Below are 22,563 nucleotides of genomic sequence, written 5' to 3'. Positions count from 1 at the left end.
GTAAGAGCAGACTGATTGCTATAAAAGGAGGGAAGAAGCGCTTCCAATCATTGTGTTCTTGTTAGCAATGGCTACGTCCAAAGAAACACGTGTAGCCATCATCGATTTGCATCAAAATGGCCTCACATGCAAGGAAAATGCTACAAAGAACATTGCACATGAAAGAACCATTTACCGGATCATCAAGAACTTCAAGGAGAGAGGTTCGGCTGCAGTGAAGAAGTCTTCAGGACGTCACAGAGTGTCCAGCAAGCGCCAGGACCGTCTCCTCCTGAAGAGTCAGCTACAGAATCGTGTCAGCACCAGTCCCTCTGCATTGTATATCAGCTTGTCTGATGGGAAAGTTTCAAATCAGCTTAAGCTGGATTTGAAGTATTTATTAAGAGCAAATTTATGCAAACAGCGCAAGCTTCTTGTGAGCAGAAAAACATACTTGGTGTGGCACAGGTGTATTTATTTTACATACTTAATTGGTCACAGGCAATTGGTCAATACATTTTACATGCACTGCGTGAAAGTGGAAAATAACATGATGCCTTCTGAAGCCATTTTTATGCGCTTTTTTTGTTCTTTTTTGTTATCGAATACTATGGTATACCTACTTTCAATCTATTAAACATGTCAGCGTTCATTCTGATTTGTAACAGACGGGTTTACCACTAGAGTTTGTGACCTAGGAAGCATGTGCTTTGTTATGTAGATGCTACTCTGAATATGCATGTAAACAAATGGTGTCCTTGGTGGGACAGAGCTTTCAGTGGGATCACCAGCCATACGCCCGGGTCCATACACCCTTCTTCTTGAACTCAGAGCTGGATCTCAGAGCCATTAGCGTCGCTAAGACGGAACGAGATACAAATGAGTCAAATGAGAGATTCCATGTGTACTGTAAATCACGTAACAATCCTTTGCTTCTTGTTATCAACACATTTTTAAAACACAAATTAAAGACTGATATGAAATAATAATTTGACTAAAACTAAGTGTCTCACCTTTGGCTGTTAGTAAGGCAGTCTCAGAGAAACCTAGTTTAGGACCTTCTGTAATACTGAAGAGCCAGTCGATGAACTGAAGGCATGAAGAAAGAAAGATTGGGGTTGATACGCTTTTGTTTTTTTAAAGGAATTAGTACTTTTATTTATAAAGGAAGCGTTAACTTGATCAAAAATGACAGTAAATTCATATAAATGTTGTTCTTTTGAACTTTCTATTCAAGGAATTCCCAAAAAATTTTTTTTATCAGTTTCCACAAAAATATTTAGCAGTACTACTGTTTTCAACATTGATCATGTTAGAATGATTTCTGAAGGATCATGTGACACTGAAGACTGGAGTATTGATGCTGAAAATTCAGCTTTGCCATCACAGGAATAAATGACATTTTAAAATATATTTAAATAGAACATCAAAAGAATTGAAGAAGTGCAATAATATTTCACTATGTTAATTTTTTTACTGTATTTTTGAATAATAAATAAATGCAACCTTGGTGAACATAGCAGACTTGTTTCAAAAACAATAATACATTTTTTTTATTTGTTTTTATTTCACCGGCCCCAAACTTTTGAAAAAGTAGTGTAGATAGACAGGAAAATATTAACTCTGTTTTTAATTACTATGGATAGTGTGCAGATTCTTAGAGATCGTAAGTATTGCAATTTGGTGTGTAACTCAATGTGTACATATGACATTTCCATATTAGTTATCTATTACATATTAGTTATAATATATAAATAAATGTTCAGATGTTCTAAACCATTTTCTTTGTTGTCTTAATGCTTTGGCAATACAAAATGTATTTTTGTCATGCCAATAAAGCTATTTGAATTTAAATTTGAACTCAATCCACACGATTTGTGCAATGGACATGAACACCTTAAAAACAACAGCAGAACTACACATATTTAAATAGTAAAACGGGAGTTAAAAGATGCCATACCTTCTGCGACTGGGACTTCCACGGCTCTTTGGCGAGTAGTTGCTTTATGCTGTATGGGATTCCAAGTAGGCATGAGGCGAGCGACAGCTCAGTGGCATCAGGGTTGACATAGAGGTCATGGGACAGTTCTGTTGTCCGAGAGGACTGTTGCCAGGGAAACCACTGGGCCCTGATGCCAACGAGAAGCGGGGTGCAATGGTCAGCCCAAGACACCACTGCTGCAGCAAACACACCGAGGAGGAAGTCTGTGCCCTGCGAAGTGATGATGGACATTATGTTTTTAAGTCAGTGAACGGGTAGTATCTTACTTCCTGCTGCTGTGTTTTATAGAGAAAAGAACTGTTTATATCATTAGGCCTACAGCAAGGCAACCAAAAACACTTGGTGCAGATGGCAGTGACTGCTCTTTAGAGAGGCAAATCTACCTAAAAGAAACCAGAGCCAATAAATCAAAAACAACAGATTCTGCAGACATACCTCTATAAGATTGACACATTTAACAGAAGGAGATCCGTATGCTACATTTCGGATGTGGCCCATTAACTCCAAAAGCCACTCCATTCGTTTAGAGACCACTGAAAACAAACAAAACATTGTGCTTTCTGAATCAGCATAACATGATTCAAGTTCATCAAAAAGGGGGCACTTAAAATGGTTATTGGAAATGGAAAACACAGGCAGTGGCTTGTAACTTTGTAACATAAGAATCAGTGTTATTTTAGCATTTTTGAGATACTATAATATTTTTTTATTCATATTTTGAACAAGCTTTTTATATTTTCCATTTTCAGTTCAATTTTGTTGTATGTTTTTGTAATTGTTATGTTTATAATTTTTCATATTTTTATTTCAGTTTTAGTTTTTTAGTACATCAAGTTAAGCTAAATTAAAATGAGAAATGTTGCATTGGCAACTAGCTGAAATGTGTGTGTGTATGTGTATACATATATATATATATATTTATCAGTTAATGGTTATTTTATTTCAAGTAATGAAAATGTTTTTAATGGTTTTAATTATAGTAGTATAGTATAAAAGTATATACACTACCAATTGAAACATTTAGGGTAAGATGTTTTTTAGGCATTTATTTGATCAAATATATAGTAAAAAAACAGTAATATTATTACAATTTAAAGTACCTGTTTTCTATTTTAATATGTTTTCAAATGTAATTTATTCGTGTGATGCAAAGCTGAATGTTCAGGATCATTACTCCAGTCTTCAGTGTCACGTGATCCTTCAGAAATCATTCTAATGATGATTTGCTGCTTAAGAAACATTCCTTATTATAATCAATGTTGAAAACGCTTGAGCTGCTTAATATTTTTGTGGAAACAGTGATAGATTTTTTTAGGATTGATGAATAAAGTAAAAACAACAGCATATATTTAAAATATAATTGTAATAAAATCTGTACTGTAACTTTTGACCAATTTAATATGTTCTTGGTGAATGAAAGTATTAATTTCCCAAACTTTTGAACAGTAGTGCACCTTTTCCCAATAACATTTTACTAGTATATATATTAGTATTATTAACATACCTGTATTGGGACTAGAAGTGAACCGTGATTGGTGGAGGGCCTGCAGGAGAAGCCAGCTGATTCGTTTCTTAATCCCCACCTGGAGGATGGTACTGATGACATCATTGAGTCCGAGCAGAGGGACTCTGCCTTTAGAGGTCAGGTAGGATAGGACGAACGCTGTTTTTTCAACATTAGCCTGTAGAGGGAGCACAAAAACGGGGAGAACTGTGTTGGGGTTCTGTTGATTTAATGTCTCTAGCCACTGTCAGTGCACTTTTGAGCAAGTCATTTAACTTGTAAATTGCTCTGGAATGGTTGTTACATTACATGATAAATTACAAAACAGTGGAAGCTGTCCTGTGCTCTTGCCATGAATTATGATTATCATTAATTATCATGAAAGGAGAAGAAAACCTTCCATGGATGAAAGCGTAACTATTCATCACTGCAAACAATTATGCATGCATTATATTTGAAGAGAAACAAAATGGACTCAATTTTCTTGCATAAAATGAGCCTCATTACTAAAACTAACAACAAATTTAGAAAAACAAAAAAATATTTCGGGATCCTTTTAAGAAATGTTGCCTGGAGGCAGAATTGTGTAATAATGGAAATGAATTAATGAAAGACTTTGCTGATGCCAGAACATCTAAACTAAGTGCTGCTAATAGAACTAGCTCCTAGCGTAACAACAGTATTAAATATATAAAACTGCAATAATGGATCCAATAATAATGTCCATAGTGGGTGCATCCATTACATATATACACATAATATATCATAAATGACTGATCTGGGAAAACAACTTTAAATATTATATGCACTCAATTTTTTTTTAAAGCAGGCATATTTGCTAATACAAGAAGAAGATGGAAGCACATGGTTAGGGACAGACCAGAAGGCATCTTCATGAAGAAAGATTAAGATAAAAAAAAAAATACATTTCATGAAGATATACAAATAAAAGCAATTATACAATATATACAAATGCATCAGCAATTCATAGTTAAATTTACTATTTACATGTTAACGAAAAACAGCAGGCATTTCATTTGTATATTCAGTCATCCCTCAGTTATTATTAATCTTTTTTTTGCCTTTTTATGCGTCTTGTGCTTGAAAGTGAGTAAATGGGTTCATTACCCTGAAGCGAAATAGTATGACTACATATCATGATGAAACATTTCAACACAATCAGATTTATAAAGCTATAAATCACGAACATTTATACCTCAGTGACTTTGACTATGCGGTCTATCTCAGTGTCGCTCAGTTCAGACAGACATGAACACGTGGCTTCATACAGGTCCACCTCACCAGCCTACAGAACGACACAAAAATATCACTGGACAGCAGCAGAACTGGCTAAATGTTGAGTTCTTAGTCAACATGTTTGATTATAATACCGGTATATTATCAGGTAAGAGGTTATAGATCTTTTCAGTGGTGGAGCACAGGGCGGTCCAGCAGTTTTGTGGCGGGTTGGGGACCGCCATGGCTTTGGCCAGGCCGTGCAGGATGGACAGGCACAGGGGCAGGCGCTGAGGACGTGTGTCAGGCACAAACTGCTGGACTGCCAGACTGTCCACATACACCTGCAGTTTGTCTTCAGCCACGTGCTTCATCCAGGAGCTCAGGCACTCGTAGAGAGAAACCCTAGTGCGTATCTGTGGATGTTGAGAAAATTAAGACAATCAGAGCAGACTGAGAGAACATTACAAAACAGTACGACATTTTGAAGCCAGAAAGCCATGATGAACTTCTCACAGATGATAACACAATGAGATAATTAGCTTCTAATTGCTACTTTACTTTTAAGCGTCTCTGAAAGTAACATTTCAAAGCTTTCAAAAGGGATAATGTCTAACAAATTAGTCAAAATTAGATTTAGGAATTTTCTAAAGAAAATGATTGCAAAAATAATAATTATTTTGCTCAATATTGAGATCACAATATTTAATACCATTAATCATTCATTTTATTGAACTTTTTTTAAGTTGTCTTTGTAACAGTGGACTTCCTTGAACTAAATATAATTGAACAGAAAAACAAAACAAATAAATAAAATAAATGTGAAAAAATTGATAAATAAAATACATTCTATCTATCTATCTATCTATCTATCTATCTATCTATCCATATTTCAATAAAAAAAATAGCTAAAAATCATCTGTAGTAGTGTACTTCCACAACTTTCTGAAAACTACTGAACATTTATTCAACATACAGTATAAAACATGACAAAACTATATTGCTTTGAACAATAATCAGTTGATTACTTCATTTTCATAATTGCTGGAAGCCATAATTGTAATGGAAAATGAAATTCGATTAAAACGACATTTGATTTACTGTGGTATTCTGGGTGGGTGTTAGGTGATTTCTTACTGGTCCAGCTCAAAAGGTGCAACTTGTGTGAAAAAGTTCAATACCAAAAAGCGACAGTGACAAGTAAATGGTTAAATACTAAAATATCTTATTTAGTTTAGTTTATTGATTTATAGAGCACATTTAAACATAACAGATGTTAAAAACCAAAGTGCTGCACAGGAAATATACAACAGGAATTAAAGCAAAATAAAAACTAGACAGCATACAAAACGCAACCAGTGAAAAGCCAGCATTACAACATCAACATGTCTGTATGAAGACACCAAAGAGACAGATCTGTGTGACAGAGACATGTTTTATACACAGAGAGAAAGAAATACCCACACTCAGGCTGTGAACCAGGGGAGGCACAAGCCAGATGCCGAGGAAAAGTGAGGCACTCTGGGAAGACTGGGCCTGACTGGCAGCTAACGCTAAACAGTGATGCTGCACCTCCTCACCTATGACAGGCACAGGACTTCAACATCATACATCCTCAGAAATGACACAATAGGGTATTATCTGCAGAACACTAGCGATGATGATGAAGAACAGGAAGCTCACCAAAGCCGAGTCTCATCAGCGGAGAGAGGATGGCGCTCCAGTTGACGGGAGGATACTGGAAGCTTCCACCGACCATCCCTAAAGCGGCCAGCACCGTCTTCACTAGACGTGGAGGAGTGAACTCAGGTCCTGTACAGAATCACAACATCAGTAAGCAATGGAATCACTTTTTATTAGATATGAGATATTAGCTTTAGATAGTGTGTTACCTTTCCTTCCTGCTTCAGTGATGAAGTCTACTGAAGCTCGGATGACACTTTTCTCTGGGAGATACCCAAAGTCCTGAGGAACTGTTAAAGTGGGATGAAAAAGTATGTTTGATTGGTCTTCTTCACTGGTGAATGACCATTCGCACAGTATCACTAATTTATATATTATTTAAGTTTTATTTTTTTTTTATTATTAATATTATTTTTAGTAGTAATAGTAACAATAAAATTAATAATATATATTTTATTTGTTTTATAAAATGTCATTATTATTATTATTAACAACAATTCTTATTATTTTAATATATTTTTAATGGTATGAAAGGTTATGATGTAATTATTAATGTTATTATTTATTATTATTACTTTTATTTAAAAACATTTATGATGAAATAATTATTATCAATAACAACTACATCAGCAACAAACATAATATTAATTGTTCTATTATTTTAAAATATTCATTTACATTTTTTACATTATTTTTGTTTTTTATTTTTTTGATATTAATATACATTTTCTTCAAATAAAAAGACTTTAAAATTTTGAATTTTAGATTTATTATTATTAACATCAATAATAATTAACGTAAAATTAACATACATGTATTTATATATTATTTAATTTTAATTATTTAATTATTATTACTATTATTATCAACAACAAAAAAGACAGAAGACAGGATATTTTGAATCTCACCTGCGGTTCGGCTGTGGCTGCTGGACATGTGAGCCAGATGCAGGTGTCCAAGCAGACATGCTCCATTAGACTGCAGACCTATTGTTCCCGAAAAGGTGATGATCTAGTGTGGAGGATGGGAATGAGTGCAAGAAAAAATAAAATAACTTACTTCAAACCATTGTTTTACTTCCCGTATATATTTGTAACTTTATTTTTGATGTATTTGAAATGCATGATTTCTAACCTGTGTAATGGCTCGGATGACCTCGTTCAGTCTGCCCCGCTTTTGTGAGGACTCCTCTGATTCACTCTTCAGCTAATGGAGATAAAAACACACTTCCTGAAGGTCATAGGGTTCTAGGACACAGTAAAAGCCTCTGAATATATGGTAGGGGTGTCAAGCTCAAATTAACTGGAGGTCAGTAGTCAGGGTTGGTGTTTTCCATCGGGGGGACAGTTCAACAAATAAAACAGATGCATGAATTAAAAGTGTTTTACAATCATTTAACAACACCACGCTATTTTTTTTAACAATACTTTTATTCCGAAAACATGCATTAAATTGATCAAAAGTGACAGTAAAGACATTTATAATGTAATAGAAAATCATTTCAGATAAATGCTGTTCTTCTGATATTCATCAAAGAATCCTGAAAAAGTATTATGGTTTCCACACAAAATTAAGCATTAAACACCGATAATAATAATAGGAAATGTTACTTGAACAGCAAATCAGCATATTAAGATGACCTATTGAATTTTAATTATATTTTACAATATCACAGTTTTTACTGTATTTTTGATGAAATAAATGCAGCCTTGGTGAGCGTAAGAGACAAAAAAACAAAACAAAAAATCTTACCAACAATTCTGTTTACATTACTGTTTAAGCATATAAAATACTTATTATGATGCTCTTAAATAATCTATTTTATTTATAATCTAATCTATTTTAATAATCTATTTAACCATTAAACATGTAAAAATTCAGCTTCAAGACAAGTTGTAAACCTACTAATTTTGCTTTCACTAATGAAAAGTAGTACTCTCCATTGTTTAGTGAGCAAAATTACAAATGACATAAATCCAAAAAGTCAGAAAGGATTCATTTGTTTTGACATTTAGTATTCTCATTCTGGATTATTTTGACCCTACAGTACCCTCATGTGGCCAGCAACTGTTACTACTATATTCAAGCCTACAATCACCTTTCCTCAGCAGTTAACTTTTACAGTATGTAGGTTACATAGTTGCTGAGATCTACTTGCTTACCTGTACTTTCACAAAGTTACTAAACAGAGCTGAACTAAAAAGAGAACAATCGGTTTTTAAAATCTTGTTGGTTGGGGGGGGATTTAAGCAAGTTTCGATCTGAAAGGAACAGTCGCCAGCTAAATGAGCTGCATTCAAGATTTGAATTCAAGAACGAATCAACTGACGAGGGCGTTTCAATGCGCCGAAATGTGCTTTAAAGTGTTTATTCAGTGACTTTAAGTCGCTTAAAGACACATTAACACATCTGTGGGGCGGCAGAGTAATCTGAGACATTCACAAGGCTCTGATTCACACTGAGAGAAAATCCTTGCAGACCGCTGTCAAGTCCCACCGTTACTATGGTGACATTTCCTGGCTACCTTCCAAGTATGGTGGCATTTGCATTTAAAAAGGCGAGACAGCTTTTGCTGTGTGTGTGTGTGTGTGTGTATAAGTGTCTGTAAGTGGGTGGGCATGGAGGAGTGTAATTTGCCACACAAAGAGCAGCCTGGCACAGGTGTGGGTGAAAAGGGCAGTGCCCATATGAGACTGGCATTTAACTGCTATCACTAATGGCACCTCAACATACGATAATGGACTTAATGTAGGGTAATATACAAGAAAGTGATGTTTTGTGATATTTAACATTCACTAGGATCGAAAAAAAAAAAAAGCTAGCTGTAGGAAGCAAGATTTATTACACTGCTAGAGTGTTATTTTCAAGTCTTGCACTGAAGGTACTGAATGCCAACATGTATATTTTAAACTGGAACTGTGTCTAGCATCCTGCCAGGTACAAATACAACACAAGGCTTGACACAAGCACCAATTACACATTAAATTACCTGAATGAGAGCCATCTCCGATCCCACTAATGCAATCAGTCCGTTGAGGGCAGACAGCCTCTGCATTGTGGGACAACCCTGGAGAAAGGAAAAAATTACGGTTTAGTGTCTCCCTCATGAAAGCTGAGATCTAGTGTTGATGCCTGAGCTTTCTAGATCAGCACTAAGACATTGGGAAGAGAAAGACTTAACTGGACTTGTACCTTAGATCAGATCCTGATCCATAGTTCACTTACTGTGGCACAACAACACACTGTTTCTTACTAGTTAGGAAGATAAACTAAAAAGTCCACTGTTTCTTCCACTTTCCACTGACATATTTTTTTAACCAAAGCAGCATTGGTATGGAAAATAAAGTGGTTGTCCTACATAAAATGATGATGAGCATGCTTTAAAAGCATACATGAGGTTAAAATATGTTTAACATATGGAAATAACAATACATTTTGAACCACATCACCTCTGCCAGCAGTATCTTGGTCCAGGCAGCCAGCAGACGAGGTTGGATGTCCACTGCTTTACCATGACCAAAAGAAGAGAGTCCAAACACTGTCAGTCCCAATGCCAAAGCAAAGCCCGGTGTCTAAAAACACAAATAAATGCCATAAAGTGTGACTCAAATATTTAGTTTTTAATCAGTCATGCACAAATCAGTCACTGCTCACCCCTGGTGGAGTTTATGATTATTAAGTGCCGGCCGTTCTATCTACCGAGGGAATATACAGCCATACTGCTCGTTGCTGTATACATCCCTCCCAGCTCCAACAACAGCAACAGGAGCGAGGCACTGAATGAACTGTACCAGCACATCAGTGAGCAGCAGACAGCCCACCCTGATGCTTTTCTCATCTTGGCTGGGGATTTCAACCACGCAGACTTAAAGAGTGTGTTCCCAAAAATACACCAACACATAGACTTTCCAACACGGGGAAACAACACTCTGGACTTTGTTTACACCACACAGAGAGGAGCTTACAAGGCCCTCCCCCTCCCCCACCTCGGTGCCTCAGACCACATCACTGTTTTGCTAATGCCTGCATACAGACCGCTCGTTAAAGTCACCAAACCAGTTCACAAACTGATACAAGTGTGGCCGGAAGGGTCGTCAGAGGCTCTTCAAGACTGTTTTAACACCACTGACTGGAATATGTTTAAGCAAGCTGCAACATAAAATAACACCACAGACCTCCAGGAGTACTCAGAGACTGTCACTGCCTACATCACCAAGTGCACTGATGATGTAACAGTCACAAAGACCATCACTGTCCGGGCCAACCAGAAGCCGTGGCTAACAGGGGAGGTCTACAGACTCCTGAAGACGCGGAACGCTGCCTTCAGAGCTGGAGATGAGGTGGGCCTGAAGACAGCTAGGGCCAACCTTTCCCGCGGCATCAGAGAGGCAAAAAGACAGTACTCCAGGAGGATAGCCCATCATTTCAGCGACAGCAGAGACACTCGGAGCCTGTGGCAGGGGATTTGTATTTTATACTTAATCTGTATATCTGTATTTATGTTCTACTGTTAGTGTTATCTGTATGCACCAAGGGTCTGAGAGTAACACAATTTCAATTCTCTGTGTGTATGTGCTGTACATGTGGAAGAATTGACAATAAAGCAGACTTGACTTGACTTGAAAAACACATCAGAAATATCTTACAAAATACAAAACCACACTTACTTCTAAGATCAAGCTTAGTAGCTAATAATTTAACCATAAAAGTATTTTTAATTAGCTTTATCTTAGTGTATGATTCTTCTTATAGCAGTCAATTTCAGTTCTCACCTGTTGGCTTTCCTCTGTGAGGGTGCGAAGCGTGTTCATGCTTTCCTCTGCCTTACTGGCCTCAATAATGCCTGCGCTAAATGCTGAAACTCCAACACATGCCACAGAATAGGCCAAAACCTGACACCCGACAGAACACATAAAAACACAAGAAATGTTCAGATGCACAAAAATGACTGCCACTACAAGTTTTTAAGCAGCAAGTAATGGAAAAAAATGTTGTGCTTTCACTGCATGAAAAGAAAAATTCAATGTCAATTTATAAACATTGTTCAGCTTAAGCAGGAATTCCCACACATTTTTCATCAGCCAAGAATATTTTCATTTCCATAATACTTCATATTCGAGATTTTAAGTTTTTATATTAATATTTTCAACACATTTGTGACCCTGGACCACAAAACCAGTCATAAGGGTCAGTTTTTCTGAGTAAATAAGCTTTCCATTGATGTATGGTTTGTTAGGATGGGACAATATTTGGCCGAGATACAACTATTTGAAAATCTGGAATCTGAGGGTGCAAAAAAATCTAAATATTGAGAAAATCGCCTTTAACGTTGTCCAAATTAAGTTCTTAGCAATGCATATTACTAATCAAAAATTAAGTTTTAATATATTTACAGTAGGAAATGTACAAAATATCTTAATGGAACATGATCTTTACTCAATATCCTAATGATTTTGGGCATAAAAGAAAAACCAATAATTTTGACCCATACAATGTATTTTTAGCTATTGCTACAAATATACCCCAGCGACTTAAGACTGGTTTTGTGCTCCAGCGTCACATTTGCATGTTCGCGGTTCACTGATACTGATTAATGGCCACGTGACATGCAGGTAAAACAAAAAAACGCATCATAAAACTTTCTTTTTTTTTTAAATAAGCATTTTATTTTGATTGCTTTTATTTTAATGCTTATTATTATTATTCATTTATTTTAATTTAATATTTGTATGATTTTAGTCATTATTATTATTACCCCCTGCAGTTCCCTCATGAACCACCAGGATTTTGTGATCCCCATTTTGGGAAACTCTGAGCAAATGTACAGTAGAAGAGGCAAAATATCAAGCCATTTCTCCACTAAAGATTCCAAACATCACCAGACAATATGGTTTTACCTCCTGCAGCATGCGGCTCATATTGCTGCTGTCCTGCAGGGTCTGCAAGAGTCTGTCCAGCGTGAGAGACACATGCACACGGTCCCGCTCAGACTGACTACTGCTACTGAGAGAACCGAGTACCAACCCAACACCTAACACACAACCAGCACTGAGAGAGACAAAGAGCAAATAAATATTTAAGAGTCTATTAGTGTACAGGGGGAATGAGGACTATACTGTAGACAGATACAAATGATTAGACAGACTAACTTATACTCCAGATTGGGATTAAAGCAACAATCTTCCAGTCGTTCCAGATGCTTCATCAGCAGCTCTGCCACTGACTGCCCAGATATATCACTGCAGTAAACAAAAAACAAGTAAACATTCATCAAACATGATATAGCTATTAAAATTGTCTGGTGATAAGCTGAAGTTCTGTTTTATGGGCAGACTGAAGTTATGGTATCACTCAGCACACACCTGACTCCCTCGTCATGCAGCCACGCTAGAAACATGCCCAGAGCCAGGCCGCTGTGAAACTGCAGTGCCTGAGATTCGTCTGCGGTGGGCAATCCTGGCAGTCCCGCCGCTAGAGTGCCCAGGATAGCGGGAACGTTCTCTCTGCGCGAGGTCACCAGCACTGGCACCAACAACGCCAGACCCAGAGCAGCACAGGAGCGCGCGATCACACTCGCTGTGTTCTCACCGGAGTAGGAGCGCTAAAAAGTGTGAGACAAATAAAATGATGTCACATTTGCGCGATAATACAGGGGGGGTGGAAATCAATATGCGCTTATAAGGTTTCATTTTAGTTAATGATTAGTTCATGAATTACACTACTAATCAAGTCTGGGGTTGGTAAGATTGTCTAAAAGATGTTTTATGCTCATCAAAGCTGCATTTATTTGATCAAAAATATAGTAAAAAACATGTATTGTGAAATATGTTTACAGCTTAAAATAGCCAATTTCTCTTTTAAAATATTTTAATCTTATAATAGCAAAGCTGAATTACTCCTGTCTTCAGTGCCACATGATACTTCAGACATCTAATATAATATACTGATAATATTTTATTTTATTTTATTTTATTATCATCAATGTTGAAAACAGTTTTGCTGCTTATGTATTTTTGGAAACTGATGCATTTTTCAGGATTCTTTTGATGAACAAGATCAAAGGAGCATAATTTATTTGAAATATTTTGTAACATTATAAATGTCTTTATTTTCACTTTTGATCACTTTAATGTGTTCTTGCGGAATGTAAGTATTCATTTATTTAAACAAATAGTACTCCAGGCTTTTGAACAGTAGTGTCGGCATCATAAATAAAAAATGAACAATACTTTTGTAGGTTAATGTTAGCCTCTACATATACACTAATACATTTCAAGGTGTCAACATTAATATATTTTAAACGTACATGAATTAACAATAAACATTAGTATATTCATAGAATAACATTAACTTATATTAATAAATGCTGTAAAAATGTTAGTTAATGATGCATTAATGTTAATCAATTGAAATATGTTACCAATATGGCATTACTACTTGTTGAAAAGTGAGAAAGGTGCAGTATTATAGACTTCAGAGCATATACTTTAATAAAACAAAATATTTAATAGGTTTCAAATAAGGTGCAGTGTATACCACTACTGGAACCAAATGGATACAGTCTCTAAAATTAAATAATTTCTCAAAAACCCCACTCAAGGGAGTTACAACTCACATGAATGAACCATGGGAAGACTTGTCCTTTAGGGTTACTGTTACTGCTAACAATGCTGAGCAGCGTGTCAATCACCATTGACAGCCAGTGAACTGTGGGAAGGATGTCCGGACCCACCTACGAATAGAAAATGACAGTTTATTGGAAAGTTTTCCCTTGAAAAGGAAAGAAAGAAAGCCAGGAAATGATAGGCAGTCGGAAAACAGAAAAAGTAACTGCTCTGGGGGCCAGATACATAAACATAGTCACTATTTTAAGATTGTGTCTAGTTTGACTAACAAAAAATGGTAATCAGTCTTTTTGGATTCAAATTAGACTGGTCTACATTTTTATGTAACTGACTTTAAAAAGTTATGACCAGTCTTGCAGAAAAAAATTAGGTGGCTACCTTTTAAGTCTATAGTCTAAACATTTTACGCAACTAGCCATGGATAAAGCTGCATCTCACCTCAAGTCCACTTTCAGACTGTGTAGGAAGGTTGCTCTCATATCTGGTTAAGACGACAGCCAGGCCACTTAATGCCAAGATAGAATTACCTTGAACAACCGGACTATCTCTGTCATATTGGAGACAAAATGATAAAACATGAATCTGCATACAGGCTGATTTTAAACAGAACAATGCTGCAGCAACGCTGAATGATTACAATCATCGATGCTGAAAGCAAGCCTGAAAATGTTAGTCGAGTAATTATAAGCTTACATTTAATCGATAAAGCACTGAAAAATGCTTTCCTAAGAGACTACAGTGAACAAAAGCAAACTGCAGATTCTGAATATGAAGTCCTCTGTTTAATAATAAAACATTTAGAAAAGAAAAAAATCAATAGTTTAGACTTTTAGCTTTGAAAAGATGCTTGTGGGAGGAAAAAACACAAAGAAAAATAGAACAAAACAAAGAATATCAGCAGCTTTAGTAACTCACTTGGCGGCAGATTTGACCACATCAGTCAGTTGGTCTCTGACCCTGAGGAAAGAGAGAGAGAGAGAATGAAAGAGAGAGATATGATTTAAAGTGCTCCACAGACTGACAAGAAGAGCTTTCATCTCCTCAGGCAATGATTTAAGAGCTCAGGTACCATTCGCACGGCTACGTACAGTACAAGGGCTCCCAAAAGTCTGAGACCATATTGAAAATCTGGGATTCATCCAATTTAAACATGGAAATGCTGGATGATTTTGAAACATTTCAAGTAATGAATCTTAATGACAGAAAAATTGCAATTCAATTCAAATTTTAAAAGGTCAGATGTTCTTGCTTTCACTGAAAAACAAGACTGTCTTGAATCATTCTCAAATCATGAAGGATCGCATGATCTTCAGGTTTTACAAAAACTAATGGAGCTAACAAGTATTTTTCAAGTATAAATACAAGTATTGTATTTTTCCCTCAAACTGATGTGTTTATAAAATGTCTTTAAATTAGAGAAAAGCATAACAGAATCATTTTTCTCTAGCAGTCTCACATTTTTGGAATCAGACACGTCTAGCTCATTTCCTCGCATCTCTTTCTGCGGGGGCAAAAGCTGTAACCCTACAATCCCAGTGGTCTCATACCATCCAACCCTCCCAGCATGCTTCAGGGCACGTGACCACATACGGACTGCCCTGAGCTCCCAGGAGAGGAATAACTGTATTACACAAAGACTGCGGAACAAACGAGAATTCGTGATGCCATGGGGAATGAAATTCTGGCTGCCATCTGAACATATTATCCCATCAATCACTCATGGGCTGACAGGCCATCAAAACGGCGTCCTGTGGGTTGAGTTATGGTGTTCTGCCAGACTGCATGGTTATGCGATAGGGCATATTATGGCGAGAGACCGTGTGAACAATAACAGCCTATACATGCCAACAGATTTACATTGAAAGATTATATGAATTTGTGCAATGGTGATGTGCATGCATTTGTACGTGTCTTTGAAATGTCAGTCTCCATTCAAAGGCTTTTCAAAGCAGCTGAAAGGCCAGAGCAATCACAATTCAACGGCTCTGGATGGTTTGACACAAGCAAGATGTATAAAATAATACCTTCACATTCCTCCCTATGGTGCAAAGCTCCAATTACACTTCAGTCTTTAGAGGCTTTCATTATAGCGCAGCATTCATCTTGACAGTTTCTGAAAGTGCTAAGCTTTTTGCGCTAAAAACAATGAAATATAAAGCATTACAAGAAGCTGTTTATTGCCAGCTATGACGTCTGTGAGTCTTAGGGGTTCATCTGAACTATTTAGGGAGAATCAACGTACATACTGAGCAACTTTTTACATTTATAGCTTTATTTGCATCTATTAGCCTTTTAAAGAAATCTACATGTAATATATATATGTAAGCAAAGTGCATTTTTTGTTTGTTTCTTAAAACAATGCCAGCTTATGTCATGGTGAATCTATATAGGATACATTTTTATTCAAACTTTAAACTATATCTGCTCTTACTGTGTTAAAACCTTTTCAGGAGTGTGCAAATGTCATTGCATTCATAAAGGCATTCATAAGAAAATATATTTTCTATTTCTTTTTTCACCTTGTACTCTAATTCTTAATAAATTATCACAATTTGATCTACCAGTGAAATTACAGATTACTATCTGGTGACTTCTCCAATCGTTTAATTATTACAATTGACTGAAATCTCACATTCAATCGATATGTCTCCATCCAAGGATGGATATAGAAGTACCCTACATTTATTTTCTTTTTTCGATTACCCATTTTACTCGTATGTATTTCAAAATTTGGAAGAAAAGCTCTGTTGCAACTTATGTTTCATTTGCAATTTTAACACAAACCTGGATGTGTGAATCTTACCAGAGCCAGGCATAGTGCTGTTTGTATTGCAGTTCCTCCGGGCTCTCTTTACCCTGTTTCTGTAGCATCTCCAGCTCTGCCTTTCGACCCTGGACAATTATTACATCTAATTTAATCTCACGATTTATGATCTTGATTATAAAGCTAGTCTTCTTCTTATACATCTGATTTGGGGGTTTAAAAATCCCACAGAATCACCTGGAGAGCTGCATGGTAAGCCCGGCTCATGAAGCCCCGCCAGGCCTGGGGCAAGAGCAGAGAGCGATGCCATTCAGAAGGCTGGATGTTCACCTGAGAGGAAAATATTGGAAAAAAGTGACCATGAAAAATTATTTAAATTGTGAAGTATTCATATATTCACAATTATGAGAAATTTATCTGAATACTGAATTTTGAATCTAATGTAAATCACCAATGACAGAAAAACTAATCAGAACGCATTAAATGTGTTTAACTAATGAAAAGAATAATATAATCTCTCTCTCTCTCTATATATACACTGAACAAAATTATAAACGCAACACTTTTGTTTTTGCCCCCATTTTTCATGAGCTGAACTCAAAGATCTAAGACGTGTGTATTTATATATACATAATAAATATACAGTACACACACACATATACTATGTAAACAAAAACGTTTATTTTGGATGCGATTAATCGCGAATAATAATTTGACAGCACTAATATATATAGATATAGATATATACAGTATATTATCATTCATTAATAATACATACATTTCTCTTCTCATTTTGGGGTAAAATGTAATTTAAATTTAAATATGATTAAAGTCTTTAAGTTTCACCCAAATAAGTGTGTGCTGGAAGGTACCTCATGAATAAGGGTGGCTAACATTTGTTGATAACTCCGCCCTCTGCTGACAAGGAAGCGGGTGATTGGACGTCCATCTTTGTCAGTTTGAACAGGAAGGTCATAACAGAGTAAAAGCCCAGCTGAAACACACCAATCAAAACCCACAAACTATATGTTTATTTGAAACATTTAACTGGACAAATACAGAATTTCTACTTCAGTTGTGACAAATATGCATTAGCTATAACAATTTCCAAATGTTTTTTTATTACCCTCACTACAAAGCTAAATGACTCTTGTACAGTATATGTACCTGCTAAGCCAGGTTTTAGACCCGGCTGCTTGTTCTTCTCATAAGTTTTCAGCATAAAAGAAGGAATCCCAGATACAGTTTTTCCCTGGTCAGAGCGCAAATTTCCTCCACTCAGAGCTGAATGGTACACGCCACGGGGCATTTGGTTCATCTCCTGCCTGACTAGAGCTGTTAGGAAGGTCTCAAGGGCTGCATTAGAAGACAAAACTCATGAATTAAGTAGGTTTTTGTTAAAGGATAAACAATACAAGTCTATAATATATTCCATATTGTGTAATTTATTATGGCATTGTAGTCTTTGTTGTGGGTTTGCTATGTTGCAGTTTGCAGTACATTACACTGAACCACACAGCCTCAAGTTTTATTCATCCAGGTATTTCGAATACATTACCTTGGTAAAATTATGAAAATAAGCTACAATTAAATAACAGTAACTGTGAAACGATCACACCTTGGGTCTATAATAAGTAAAATTTCAGTACACAAAATCTGTCCCAGTTTATTTCTTCTGCCACTGTAAAAATGCAACCAGCTGGCTTGTTATCTAACCAGATAACAGTGAATGTATCCCTCATATAATGTTATATAATGAATAAGCAAAACAGGTAGGTTAAGTATTAAGTAAACAACCCAATTAGCATTCATTAATAATGGTATAGATCTCTATGACACCACCAAATACATCAGTTATTCAGACTGATTCAATTCATTCACAGGTAAGAACTGACTCCTATAACAATAATATTCATATATTATTGTCATATATCATAATTTGCTCACAAATAGTACATTGCCATGTCTTGTACATTTTTTATTTTTATGATTTTTTTTTTTAAACAAAAATCCATTTTACCCTGATATTTCCAGGTTTTTATGACCGGAGAGTTTGTGTGCAAAGAGATTAATGAATACCTCCTAATATGCGACCCTGGAGCACAAAACCAGTCTTAAGTCGCTGGATTCGGCGTTCAGATGATGTGTAAATCTCAATTTCGAAAAAATTGACCCTTATGACTGGTTTTGTGGTCCAGGGTCACATATAAGTTCATACAAAGACTACACTGAAATTTAATAATTGAATAACCAATCAATTTGAATAAAATAACAGTATTCGATGATAACAGTTGATAAAAGTTGTACACATAATTGTCTTACATGAAACAAGAATCAAATAGTGTTTATTCAATGTGGGTTTTTGAGAAGGAAAAGAAATTATACAAAAATGCACAAATTGTAAAATAACGCACAAATTGAGTCAAAATGTGATGTATTAAAGGGATAGTTCACCCAAAAATTAAAACTCTGTCATTATATACTCACCCTCACACTGTTCTGAGCCTTAATTTCTTCTGTGGAATACAAAAGACGATATTTTGAAGAATGTTGGTAACCAAACAGTTTCTGTTCCCACTGATTTCAACTGTATGGTTTAAAAATATAATGGGACTCAATGGGAACCGAAACAGTTTGGTTACCAGCATTCTTCAAAATATCTTTTTTTTGTGTTCCACAGAAAAACAAAAGTCATACAGGTTTGGAACAACATGAGGGTGACTAAAAGCTGACAGAATTTTCATGTTTGTGTCATCTACACCTTACAAAGTATTCAGATGAATTAGTTAAAATGAAAGTTTTGTGGTTCAAATAACTGTAAATGCAAGTCAAACTATATTTAAAAGAGTTTGTTCAAAAAAATCAGTCTGTTAGTCACCATAATCTTATAATCATACCTGGTAAAACGGATTGTGGTGTGAGACAAACTAGCTTCACATATGACGCCCCTGGTACTGAAATATCTTCATCCTTCTCATTTTCCTTCCCTTCATCCTCTTCTTCAGGCTGCTTTGGTACGGGTCTGGCCTGTTAGCAAGATCATATCACCATTACAGATACACAGTATATATATAAAGGTAAGCAGAAATAATGTGAGGATATTTAGCATATGTTCTCACCTGCTCTGGCAAGTGTGGGATGGTGTGAGATCGTTCAGGGTACTCCGAGATAGCTTTAAAACCCTGGCTCGCAACCTCTGGGTCCTGATGAAGCCAATAAAGCTTTAAATATTACTGTTTACTCATAACTGGTAGAAAAATAACTAAATAAATTGCAGATACATAAAATGGTGCAATGACTATTCATTAGAAACAGTTGTTGGGTGACTAGTCAATTATCCTGCCCATCCCTACCGTTCATTACCATTTGAAAATGTCAGCGCTCACCTGACTAAGTGCGTAGCTCCATAAAACACAGACTGCCTCGTTTCTGAATTTCTGTAAGGAAAAGGACACAAGACCTGAAGTAATCTGTCCCAGTTATGAAATGTGGAGAGAAATAAATCATGCTTTTAACTATGAATTCAGACACCGCTCCAAAATAGCACACATCTAGCAATCAGAAACAGGGGTTGCTGGTCTCGTGCCTCATATTCTTCAGTTTTGACGTTTAAAGCAGGTACTAATGCCAGAAGGTAAACAGAAATAATGTGAGGATATTTAGCAAATGTTCTCACCTGCTCTGGTAAGTGTAGGATGTTGTGAGATGGTTCAGAGTACTCAGAGAGAGCTTTATAACCTTGGCTTGCAACCTCTGGGTCCTGATGAAGCCAAAAAGCTTTAAATATTACTGTTTACTCATAACTGCTAGAAAAATAACAAAATAAATTGCAGATACATAAAATGGCACTTTTCATTAGAAACATTTGTTGGGTGACTAGTCAGCCACCCTGACCATCCCTATTGCTCATTACCATTTGAAAATGTCAGTGCTCACCTGACTAAGAGCATAGCCCCATAAAACACAGACTGCCTCGTTTCTGAATTTCTGGAAGGAAAAGGACATAAGACCTAAAGTAATTTGTACCGGATGAAATGTGGAGAGAAATAAATCATGCTTTTAACTACGAATTCAGACACCGCTACAAAATAGCACACATCTAACAATCAGAAACAGTGGTTGGTGTTCTCGTGCCTCATATTCTTCAGTTTTGACATTTAAAGCAGGCACTAATGCCAGAAGTTCAGCTGTGGCCTTTAGGACCAGGGGTCTGGTGTCACAGCACAGCTTAGGAGAGAGTGCCTTCCATGTGGAGACGATATCAACTACCTGAACAGAAAACGGATGAGAAGAATATTCAAATGCAGAGCAACAGTAAGAATGGCCCACTGGCTAGTGTAAGAGAATTGAAATACTGTATTAAAAGTGCACTACTGTTCAAAAGTTTGGAGTCAGTATGATTTTTTTAAAGAAATTAATACCGATCAAAAGTGACAGTGAAGACATTTACATTGTTACAAAAGTTTTCTATTTCAAGTAAATGCTGTTATTTTGAACTTTAAATTCATCAAAGAATCCTGAAAAAATGTATTGCAGTTTCCACAAAAACATTAATTAGCACATCTGTTTTCAACACTGATAATAATGAGAAATGTTTCTTGAGCATCAAATCAGCATATTAAAATGATTTCTGAATGATCATGAAAATGTTTTAAGAATGATCAGCTTAGTCATCACAGGAATAAAGTATATTCAAATAGAAAACAGTTATTTTTAATTGTAATAATATTCCATAGTCTGCATGTTGATGAAATTAGTTATTGGTGAGCATGAGAGACTTTGTATTTGCCCCAAACTTTTGAATGGTATGTTCTGTATTACTATACAGGATCTTAAATTTTTTTGATCATGTGTATCCATTTTTATGACTTGCAACTTTTTGAATAGGTCAGATAATTATCTAACAGGTTAAAATGGACTACAAAATTAATCATAATAAACATATTTTGTAAATAATAGAAAATAAATAAATAAATATAACAAAAACAATATAATAAAAAATTATAATTAAAATAACGAAATAAAACATTTTTTATTTATTATAAACATTACTTTTTTAATGTTAGGGATAATGAAAACAAATCTAAAATCATTTCCCAACGAATTAAAAATCCTGTTGAGCCCTGAAATTATTATAATTTGCCTCTTGAGGCAGGAGGGCACATAAGGACCAGAGTGGCACTGGTCTACCCAATCAAAACAATACAAATAGTTTTGGAAATAAAAATACATTTTCATCTTCACTTTCACATTTCTGATAGCCAGTGTGAACCTCTTCACAGGGATACAAAGACTGACCTCAGCTCTACAGAGCTCCTGTAAGCCCTGCAGTGCCAGAGCAGCAGGAGTGGCCTGATCCTTCCTGGAGAACTGCATCAGCGTGTCGGTGATGGCGGCCAGCATGTCTCCTCCATGCTGGTATGGCCTGGAACAATATGTACGGCATACGGGAAAAGTGTGAATGAATGTAACTGTTCAGGAAATCTTTGAAATTAAACCCTTGATGGTAAATGGTTACAGTGGTAGCCTAGTGTCCCATCCCATGTGGAATATACAGTAGAGGTCGACCGATAGTGGATTTTGCCGATACCGATAGCTAGGTTGGACCACACTGGCCGATACCGATTAATTAACCGATAGTTTTTAAAATGGATACTGAACAAAAACTAAAATAATGCTTTATTAAAAAAACAGTACTGAACCATACTAGTAGTAGTAGTAGTAGTAGTAATAATAATAATAATAATAATAATAATAATAATAATAATAA

General features: G+C 35.9%; 1 protein-coding gene across 1 annotated transcript in view; it reads right to left on the bottom strand.

Annotated features, from left to right (window-relative positions):
- Positions 1 to 244: 244 nt before the first annotated feature.
- LOC107683509 (focadhesin) overlaps positions 245 to 22,563 on the bottom strand; it is a 61,082-nt gene continuing 38,763 nt past the window's right edge. Inside the window, exons 18-44 of the mRNA XM_016479565.1 lie at positions 19,913 to 19,996; positions 19,691 to 19,820; positions 17,961 to 18,149; positions 17,666 to 17,787; positions 17,031 to 17,123; positions 16,833 to 16,921; positions 14,945 to 14,986; positions 14,468 to 14,576; positions 14,020 to 14,136; positions 12,767 to 13,005; positions 12,554 to 12,643; positions 12,302 to 12,452; positions 11,177 to 11,296; positions 9,854 to 9,976; positions 9,394 to 9,471; positions 7,539 to 7,610; positions 7,313 to 7,415; positions 6,614 to 6,694; positions 6,405 to 6,533; positions 6,186 to 6,301; positions 4,877 to 5,137; positions 4,702 to 4,791; positions 3,486 to 3,663; positions 2,417 to 2,514; positions 1,940 to 2,191; positions 993 to 1,068; positions 245 to 837 (exon numbers count right to left, since the gene is read on the bottom strand). Coding sequence (XP_016335051.1) covers positions 764 to 837; positions 993 to 1,068; positions 1,940 to 2,191; positions 2,417 to 2,514; positions 3,486 to 3,663; positions 4,702 to 4,791; positions 4,877 to 5,137; positions 6,186 to 6,301; positions 6,405 to 6,533; positions 6,614 to 6,694; positions 7,313 to 7,415; positions 7,539 to 7,610; positions 9,394 to 9,471; positions 9,854 to 9,976; positions 11,177 to 11,296; positions 12,302 to 12,452; positions 12,554 to 12,643; positions 12,767 to 13,005; positions 14,020 to 14,136; positions 14,468 to 14,576; positions 14,945 to 14,986; positions 16,833 to 16,921; positions 17,031 to 17,123; positions 17,666 to 17,787; positions 17,961 to 18,149; positions 19,691 to 19,820; positions 19,913 to 19,996 — 3,306 coding nt within the window. The 3' untranslated portion in view covers positions 245 to 763. The remainder of the gene's footprint in view (positions 838 to 992; positions 1,069 to 1,939; positions 2,192 to 2,416; positions 2,515 to 3,485; positions 3,664 to 4,701; positions 4,792 to 4,876; positions 5,138 to 6,185; positions 6,302 to 6,404; positions 6,534 to 6,613; positions 6,695 to 7,312; positions 7,416 to 7,538; positions 7,611 to 9,393; positions 9,472 to 9,853; positions 9,977 to 11,176; positions 11,297 to 12,301; positions 12,453 to 12,553; positions 12,644 to 12,766; positions 13,006 to 14,019; positions 14,137 to 14,467; positions 14,577 to 14,944; positions 14,987 to 16,832; positions 16,922 to 17,030; positions 17,124 to 17,665; positions 17,788 to 17,960; positions 18,150 to 19,690; positions 19,821 to 19,912; positions 19,997 to 22,563) is intronic.

This window comes from Sinocyclocheilus anshuiensis, unplaced genomic scaffold (assembly GCF_001515605.1).
Source record: "Sinocyclocheilus anshuiensis isolate Anshui unplaced genomic scaffold, SAMN03320099.WGS_v1.1 scaffold874, whole genome shotgun sequence".
Classification (NCBI taxonomy): Eukaryota; Metazoa; Chordata; class Actinopteri; order Cypriniformes; family Cyprinidae; genus Sinocyclocheilus; species Sinocyclocheilus anshuiensis.
The sequence above is the reverse complement of the archived record's forward strand: the minus strand, read 5'-3'. Positions and strand labels throughout refer to the sequence as shown.